Below are 8,997 nucleotides of genomic sequence, written 5' to 3' on the forward strand. Positions count from 1 at the left end.
AGATATTGTCAACTAATATCAAGTTGTTAATTCTATTCATTTATTATGGCAGAAGTATTTTAAAGTAAATTAGACAAATCATGACATTTCATACCCAATACTTTAACATGCATCTCTAAAAACCAATTTCTTACAAAGCCACATAATTTTATTACGCCTAATAAGGAGACGTAGCAGGGTAGTGTGAAGGAGGGGAAATCGTGGCGATGGGTTAGGTATACACTTAGAATGAAGTGCAGACTCCACACGGAGGCCCTCCCGAGGCCCAACCGGACCTGACCTGGGCCCTGTTTGCTTCTGTCTTCACCTGCCAGCACTACCCGCAGCTACGCTCCAGCCACACAGGACTTCTTTGAGTTCTTTCAGTGACCAATCTCTTTCTCGCCTCAGGGCCTTTGTACTGGCAGTTCCTTCCGCCGGACACGTCGGGTTTCCTCGTTTTTGCGGACTGGCGCTTTCTGATTTCAGAGACTCTCCGCAACAGAACCATCTCAAGTGGGTCTACCTCCTCGCCTTTTTTTGTTGTTGTTGTTGCTTGGCTGCGCTTCTGACCGGGCAGGCCGTGATGATGTTTGTTTATGAGTTAGGTCTGACTGTTCGTTGGTGCTTAGGATCCCCACCGGGTCCCTAGGGCCCCCACCGGGTCCCTAGGGCCTGTGCGTACCGCGCACCTGTGCACGTCCTGCGCGCAGCTGCAGGCGACTCCGCTCTGGCTCGTCGCTGCTGTTTCCTGCTGGGGGTGCCGACCCTGTCCCACGCTAGCTGGGTGACTTCCCCCAACCGCAGAGACAGCGGCGACCCGGGGCCTCAGACCTGCCCCCGCATCCCGCCGGCGCCAGGCAGTGGGAAGTCAGGTTCTTCCGCCACCTCCCAGTCAGGTAACTGCCCCGAAGCCTGCCCCAAAGCCTGGAACCCCCCAAGCTCGGGGACCCCACCCCGAAGAGTCGCGACCGCTTCCCTGAGGGACTACACCTCCCAGCGGCTCCCAGCGCGCTCCCGGGCACCGCCCGTTCTGGCGTTAACCCTTTAGTGGCTGCAGTGGCGACGAGCGGAACGGAGTGCGGGTTCCCGGGGAGGGGGCGTGCAGGATCGGGTTGTGGGGGGTGCATTGTAGGGCTAAGGAGAGGATGAGCTTTGGGGGGCCCTGAGGAGGAGGGGAGTCAGGATTAACCGAGGACAGGGTCGCAGCGGGGGCATGGGGAGGACGGGCCCGAGAGCGCCGCTCCTCCCCAAAACTAGGATTTGGAGACTCACGTTCTCCCGCAAAACGAGCCCTGTGGGTGCCAGGCCAGGGGCGGCTCCCAGGTGTGGAGGGGGCAAGGTACGGGCGTCTGCCGTCGCTAAGTGCCCCCTTCCACTTAAGGCACACCTTCGCCTCCGATTCCGAACCGCCCGGGGACAGAGGCAAGTGGCAAAGCAGGGAGGGCGGAGGTGAGTAGTCGATACCCCCCACCCCAGGGACCAGGCGCTGCCGCGGGCCCTTTCCCTCCCCCAGGCCCGGGGCAGGAGCTCGGGGAGCCCTTCCTGGTGCCCGCCGTCCTCCTGCGGAGCCATGGGGAGCGGCTCCAGCGCATGGCGGCAGCCCGCCCGCCTCGTCCTGGCCCCTGCCCTGACCCGGGGGCGGCCGCGGGGATGTCTGGCCCGTGGGGCAGGCCCGGTGCTCGCTGCGGCCGAGCGGCCTATCCGGCCGCTCCCCCGCGCCAGGCCGAGCTTCGCTCTTTCCCTCGGTGGTGAGCGGCCAGATCCAGGCGGGTCCTAAGTGTGTGTGTGTGGGGGGGGGGGGTGGGGGGGCGCAGGGAGGGGCGGCCACGCGACCCTAAGACCCTTTCAGATGGTGGGAGAGCCTGGAGAAAGAGACAGCGTGTGCGGAGTGGGTGCTCCCTCAGATGGGGGGTCAGGAAGTCTCCCTCAAGTGTCTGGGACAGAGGGACAGCAGGGGCCAAGGCGGAGATGAGATCCGTGAGTGAGGGGAGCCGGGAAGAAGTAAGGCTGCAGCCGCGGCCCCGCAAGGGTTGGGACTTTCCTCTAAACGCGGCGGAAGCCCATGGAAGGAAGCGGTTAGCAGCAAGGCAGAGTCCTGCTCCCTCTGCAGCCCCAGCTCCCAGCGCCCTGGGCTTTCCAGGCGCCTGTCCGGGTAGGGGATTGAGGGCCGTGGCCAGGCCCGCACTTTCCTGCCAGCCGCAGCTGGCCACATGCCCATCTGACCCTCCGAGTTCTCCTCTAAAAATGGGGCTGACAGCCCCTACCTCACAAAGTCCACACCGGGCTCAACCCGCTGCCTTCCTCCCCAACAGGACTCTGCCACCCTCCCTCAGGATGCCTGAGGGCCCTGAGCTGCACCTGGCCAGCCAGTTTGTGAATGAGGCCTGCAGGGCGCTGGTGTTCGGCGGCTGCGTGGAGAAGTCCTCTGTCAGCCGCAACCCTGAGGTGCCCTTTGAGAGCAGTGCCTACCGCATCTCAGCTTCAGCCCGCGGCAAGGAGCTGCGCCTGATACTGAGCCCTCTGCCTGGGGCCCAGCCCCCACAGGAGCCACTGGCCCTGGTCTTCCGCTTCGGCATGTCCGGCTCTTTTCAGCTGGTGCCCCGCGAGGAGCTGCCACGCCATGCCCACCTGCGCTTTTACACGGCCCCGCCTGGCCGCCGGCTCGCCCTATGTTTCGTGGACATCCGCCGGTTCGGCCGCTGGGACCTTGGGGGAAAGTGGCAGCCGGGCCGCGGGCCCTGTGTCTTGCAGGAGTACCAGCAGTTCAGGTAGGGCCGGCACCAGGTGTGATGAACATAGTCGCGGGCTCCACACCTGGCTCTCTTAGTGCCTTCTTGGCCAACAAGGGGCGAGTCCCTGCCCCTTCTGGGCCTCAGTTCCCTCATCTGCAGATCAAGACAGTATCCCTGTCCTGGGTCAGCTCCCTGAGCCAATGGACATGGAAACTCAAAACTAATTGGGGGCCGGGTGTGGTGGCTCACGTCTGTAAATCCCAGCACTTTGGGAAGCCGAGGCGGGCAGATCACGAGGTTAGGAGTTCGAGACCAGCCTGGCCAGTATGGTGAAACCGTGTCTCTACTGAAAATGCTAAAATTAGCCGGGCATGGTGGCACATGCCTGTAACCCCAGCTACTTGGGAGGCTGAGGCAGGAAAAGCACTTGAGCCGGTGAGGCCGGGGTTGCAGTGAGCAGAGACAGCACCACTCCACTCCAGTCTGGGCAACAGAGCACGACTCTGTCTCAAAAAATAATGATAATAATAACTGATGGGGGAGGAGAGAGGAGAGCCAAGAGGAGGATGGGTAGGTACTGCCCTGAGGACATGTGGCCAGTTAGTGTCAGAGAAGCTGGGGCTCCCACCCACAATCCCACACCACCTCTCAGGGCTCCCAGGAGGCTAAGAAGGTGGAGGGGCTTTAATATTGTAAGTGAGGCTGAGCGGAATTGTTTCAAGGGGATGGGGAGGGGATTATCTCATGACATGGCTTCCGCCTTGGGCTTTGTGGTCTCCCACATCCGGCCTGCCCACTATTCTGTGTCCTGTGGTCTCCTCTGCGCCACTTCCCTGCCTGCAGGAGGGTGTAACAGCCCCACCTGGGATGCGATGCAGGTCACCTCAGATGGCACAGTGTTGGCCACTTCCTTTCCTCTGAAGAGGAAACGTGTATGAGTCTCTGCTTCATGCCAGGCCTTGTTCTAGGGGCTCAGGGTACAGCAGTGAACAAGATGAATGTGGTCCCTGCTCCCACAGAACTGATGTTCACATAGGATAGGGGAATGAGAAATGGACCCATGCCTTAGGAAAACCCAACAGGTGAAGGAGGTAGAGGATGACTTGGCCGAGGGTGGGGGTACATTAGCAATGGCCACTCTAGGGAGGTCTGAGCTGAGGCCTGACTGATGAGAAGGAGCCAGCCAGAGGAAGGCATTGGAACTGGCAAGAGTCACAAATGCAGAGGCCTGGAGTAGGCTTGGCAAGTTCTCCCTTTCTGGGGGATGCTGTGCGTCCGTTAACTCTTAGGAGACTTGGATGCCTGTGGGATGGGTTGGAGATGTCTCTGGTGCCTTAGAAGAAAGTTAACTCCTGGCCTTCCCCTGTGTGAACTCCAAGCACATCCCCAGGGAAACATCTGTCTTTGGTCCTGGATTCCTCCCACCTCAGCCTTCCTGGGGAGTCACGCCACAAGTTAACTCTGCCAGCTGGCTCTGAAGTTTCTCTCAAACCATGAGCATTTGGGCTGTTTTCTTAGTCCCCCAGCTGGGGCGTGTGGCAATTGGCTTACCTCAGGGATCAGGGCACCTCCCAGGCTACCCTTGTACCTTCACCCCAGAACTCTGTCTTCTGGCCCACTCATCACACCCATTAGTCAGTCTTGCCATGACCCTTTTCCACAAAGAAACAAGATGCACATCCTCTTCACGGTGAGGAGGGGAGACCCATGACCCTTGGAGGTGGGGTGGGGGCTGCTAGGGCCCTCACTGGTACTCCACATATCTCTTGCACAGAGCCAGACAATGTCCAGGATCTTGAGAAGAATGGACCCTACCAATGGCAAACCCACATATGGTCTCTAACCCACCACAAATGCTATACAGGGAGCTCCAGACTGCAAACACACTTGAGGTCCTGTGGCCACACTGTTCTCATGTCCTGAGGAGTCTGAGGTGATAAACACACAACCTCATATACAACCTCATGTTGCTTTTTTTTTTTTTTTTTTTTTTGAGACAGGGTCTCGCTCTGTTGCCTAGGCTAGAGTACAGTGGCGCCATCACAGCTCATTGCAGCATTAACCTCCAGGGCTCAGGTGATTCTCTCACCTCAACCTCCTGATTAACTGGAACCACAGGAGTGCATCACTAAGCCCCTGGCTACTTGTTAAATTTTTGGTAGAGATGGGGTCTTCCTTGTTGCCCAGGCTGGTCTCCTGGGCTGAAGTGATCCTTCTGCTTCAGCTTCCCAGAATGCTGGGATTACAGGTGTGAGCCACCACACCAGCCTCAAGTTACTTTAGATCAGTATTTTTCACCTTTCACAATGAATTTATTTTTAATTTTGTTTTTATTTTTTGAGATGGAGTCTTGCTCTGTGGCCCAGGCTGGAGTGCAATGCCGCGATCTCAGCTCACTGCAACCTCCACCTCCCAGGTTCCAGAGATTCTGCTGCTTCAGGCCTCCCAAGTAGCTGGGATTACAGGCACCCACCATCATGCCTGGCTAATTTTGAATTTTTAGTAGAGACAGGGTTTCACCATGTTGGCCAGGCTGGTCTCGACCTCCTGACCTCAAGTGATCTGCCCGCCTCAGCCTCCCAAAGTGCTGAGATTACAGGCATGAGCCACTGCACCTGGCTGTCCTTTCACAATGAATTTAAATCCCTTGACGTTCCCATTTAACAGATAGGAAAACTGGGGCAGGGAGAAGAGGAACTGTAACTCCCAGCTTCCTTCCCCTTGCACCCAGAAACAGGTTCTCTGAGCCCCTCTCCCCATCCCATGGAGGGTGGGGATGGGTCTTACGCACCCAGACTGTGTTCCTCCAGGGAGAATGTGCTACGAAACCTAGCGGATAAGGCCTTTGACCGGCCCATCTGCGAGGCCCTCCTGGACCAGAGGTTCTTCAATGGCATTGGCAACTATCTGCGGGCAGAGATCCTGTACCGGTCAGCAAGCAGGCATGGGCATGGGGACTGCGGTGGGCCAGGTGTGCCCACATTCCCCACTGCCTAGCATGGCTTCCCCTGCCCCCACTACAGGCTGAAGATCCCCCCCTTTGAGAAGGCCCGCTCGGTCCTGGAGGCCCTGCAGCAGCACAGGCCGGTGAGCCCAGAGAGGGATGGAGCACACGTGCTGGCACACTGGTGTCCACATGGGCCGGCAAGGAGATGGGTGGGGTCAGGTGTCCCCAGCTTAGCTCAACAACAGGGGTGGGGAGGGGATGAACTGCCCAAAGTCTGACCAAGCTCAGAGGGAAGGTCAGCTGCCTTTACATGGCCCTGCTGACAGACAGGTCCTGCCCCTGCCCCTTCCTCAGAGCCCGGAGCTGACCCTGAGCCAGAAGATAAGGACCAAGCTGCAGAATCCAGACCTGCTGGAGCTATGTCACTCAGTGCCCAAGGAAGTGGTCCAGTTGGGTGAGGCCAAAGATGGCAGCAACCTCTGGTTCAGCAAATGATTGTGTAACCCTGGGGCACTTGTCCCTCTCTGGACCTGATTCACCGATTTGGAAGTTTGTAGCCCTAGCTGATACTCAATGGACTAGACCTCCTCACTTGTCAATAGTGTTTCCAGGCTGGGCACAGTGGCTCATGCCTGTAATCACAGCACTTCGGGAGGCCGAGTGGGGTGGATCACCTGAGGTCAGGAGTTCGAGACCATCCTGGCCAACATGGTGAAACCCCGTCTCTACTAAAAATGCAAAAAATTAGCCAGGTATGGTGGCGGGCACCTGTAATCTCAGCTACTCGGGAGGATGAGGCAGGAAAATCGCTTAAACCCAGGAGGTGGAGGTTGCAGTTGAGCTGAGATCGTGCCATTGCACTCCAGCCTGGGCAACAAGAGCAAAACTCCATCTCAAAAAAAACAAAAACAAAAAAACAGTGTTTCCTCCAAGCTGCCCATGAGACAGGCAGGACAAGGATTCTTTTATATATTTATACACACACACACGCACGTGTATATATATTTTTGGTAGAGATAGGATCTTGCCATTTTGCCTGGACTAGCCTCAAACTGGGCTCAAGTGATCCTCCCACATCTGCCTCTAAGTAGCTAGGACTACAGGCTCACACCACCACACCGGGCTAATTGTTAAAAATTTTTTTTGTAGAGACAGGGTCTCCCTATGTTGCCCAGGCTGGTATTGAACTCCTGGCCCCTAGGGATTCTCCCATCTAAGCTTCCCAAAGTGTCGGGATTACAGGTGTGGCCACTGCACAGGGCCAGGACAAGGATTCTTAATCCCACTCCAGGATGGGAAACCCATGGCCGAGTGGGAAGAAACCAGCTGAGGTCACATCACCAGAGGAGGGAGAGTGTGGCGCCTGACTCAGTCCATCAGCTTGTGTAGCTGAGGTCTCGGCCAGGTCTAACCAGGCTCCCCACTCCTCCCAACCTGAGCCTGCCCTCTGATCTCTGCCTGTTCCTCTGTCCCACAGGGGGCAAAGGCTACGGGTCAGAGAGCGGGGAGGAGGACTTTGCTGCCTTTCGAGCCTGGCTGCGCTGCTATGGCATGCCAGGCATGAGCTCCCTGCAGGACCGGCATGGCCGTACCATCTGGTTCCAGGTTGGGCCCTACTGTTCACACAGGCAGAGACCCCAGGAGGCCGATGGGTGGAAATGTGGGGTCACAATAACTGGGGTGGTGATGCTCAGGGTCTGTCTAGACCCTCCAAGGACCACACTGTTCCTGAGGGTCACACCCCTCCCCTCCCATGCGTCCCAGGGTTGCAGCTAGTGGAAGTAGCCCAAGGCAGGTAGCCCAAGTGAAAGTAGCCAAGAGCAGAGCAGCTTTGCTGATGTGGACTCTTAACATGGGGGATGTCCTAGAGGCTTCCTAGTGGAGAAGCTACACTGATCTGGATGGGTGTGTGTGTGTCCTGCCTCTCCAAGGAATACTGCCCCTGTGCCAACCCAGGCTGATTCCTGAATTATCCCCATCCCATTTTAGGGGGATCCTGGACCGTTGGCACCTAAAGGTAAGCTACTCCTAATGTAATAGGCTAAGAGAGCAGAAAGGACTTCACGCCTGCAAGGGCTACAGCACCCTTCTCCACCCTATCCCCCTGCAACCCTGGGAGTCACCCCTGGGCAGGATAGGACCCTCCAACTCCAACAGCAGTGTCCTGCAGGGCGCAAGTCCCGCAAAAAGAAATCCAAGGCCACACAGCCGAGTCCTGAGGACAGAGTGGAGGTATGGCTGCCTGCTCCCGCCTCCTCCCCTGCACTCTCCAGCCCTGGCTGCCCCTCCCAGGCAGCTGCCTTACCCTAAGAGGGCGGGGGGAGTGGTGGGCCCTAACCAACCTCTGAACTGCTTTCTGAGCCCCTCAGGAACCCGTGTCTCCTCCATCCAGGACCCTTTGCCTCCAAGCAAGGCCCCTTCCAGGACACGAAGGGCAAAGAGAGACCTTCCTAAGAGGACTGCAACCCAGTGGCCTGAGGGGACCAGCCTCCAGCAGGACCCAGAAGCTCCCACAGTGCCCAAGAAGGGGAGGAGGAAGGGGCGACAGGCAGCCTCTGGTGGGCTTTCCTCATCACTCCCAGAAACTGGCTCTACAGGAGAGGATGGGATGGTGGCCTAGGAGCGCGTGTACAAAGGTGGGAGAAAGGCTGCCATGGCAGCTCCTGGAGTCTTAGCTGACCATCTTGCCTGTTCTTCCCCCAGGCCACTGCAGACCCCGGAAGGTCAAGGCTGACATCCCATCCTTGGAACCAGAGGGGACCTCAGCCTCTTAGCAGGAGGCTCTCCTTGCTTGCACTCACCCTTTCTTATTGTCTTGCCCTGCATCTGGGGGTCTGAATTTTTGGGAGCAGGCAATATCTGAAGGTGCAAACAGGCCCTACGGCTGTTCCCTGCACAACCCTCATGGTTTTAATTGTACCCCATCTTCCACATCTTTAAAGCTCATGTGAAAAATGCTGCATTTTTAATAAACTGATAAATTTGAACTTCTTGGCACCTCTTGGTCTGAGATGGCCAGGTAGGAAGGGCCTGCTGCCCGGTCCTGGTGACAGAAGGCCCAGCTCCTCACAAGGCAAACAGAGCCCCCATCCCAGTCCTCAAGGCTCTGACTCTATCAGAGGACAGTTTGCCTCTGCAAGGACAGCCCCTCAGAGGTGGTACAAAGACCCTGGCCCCAGGCAGCCCAGGAGCCATAGCTCCTCCAGTCCAGATTCTCCAGGGTCCAGGGCTGCCCCCTCATCCTGGCAGGAGCCAGGCAAAACCCACCCTTCGGCCCCTCCCCAGCCCCAGGCCCAGGCCCTTTGCCTGCTGGCACAGGGGAGGGGCTTCTCAACT

General features: G+C 57.7%; 1 protein-coding gene and 1 non-coding gene across 16 annotated transcripts; one reads left to right on the top strand and one right to left on the bottom strand.

Annotated features, from left to right (window-relative positions):
* Positions 1–213: 213 nt before the first annotated feature.
* On the top strand, positions 214–8,648 carry NEIL1 (nei like DNA glycosylase 1). Of its 15 annotated transcripts, none has more exons than XM_063794229.1 (12): positions 226–495; positions 612–878; positions 1,364–1,431; positions 2,295–2,750; positions 5,525–5,644; positions 5,738–5,801; positions 6,016–6,115; positions 7,139–7,266; positions 7,651–7,678; positions 7,832–7,893; positions 8,054–8,219; positions 8,365–8,648. In XM_063794229.1, exons 4-12 carry the CDS (start codon positions 2,317–2,319, stop codon positions 8,433–8,435), a joined length of 1,173 nt encoding a protein of 390 aa, XP_063650299.1. In that variant the 5' UTR covers positions 226–495; positions 612–878; positions 1,364–1,431; positions 2,295–2,316; the 3' UTR covers positions 8,436–8,648. The 15 variants fall into 15 exon arrangements, with proteins under 15 accessions (XP_063650296.1, XP_063650297.1, XP_063650299.1 ...); XM_063794228.1 differs by having other exon boundaries at positions 245–495; positions 588–878; XM_009429566.5 differs by having other exon boundaries at positions 406–495; positions 588–878; positions 8,031–8,219.
* On the bottom strand, positions 7,011–7,085 carry MIR631 (microRNA mir-631). The gene has a single exon (NR_036035.1). It is a non-coding gene; the product is annotated as a microRNA mir-631 (primary transcript).
* Positions 8,649–8,997: the final 349 nt, after the last annotated feature.

Source organism: Pan troglodytes, chromosome 16, assembly GCF_028858775.2.
Source record: "Pan troglodytes isolate AG18354 chromosome 16, NHGRI_mPanTro3-v2.0_pri, whole genome shotgun sequence".
Lineage (NCBI taxonomy): Eukaryota > Metazoa > Chordata > Mammalia > Primates > Hominidae > Pan > Pan troglodytes.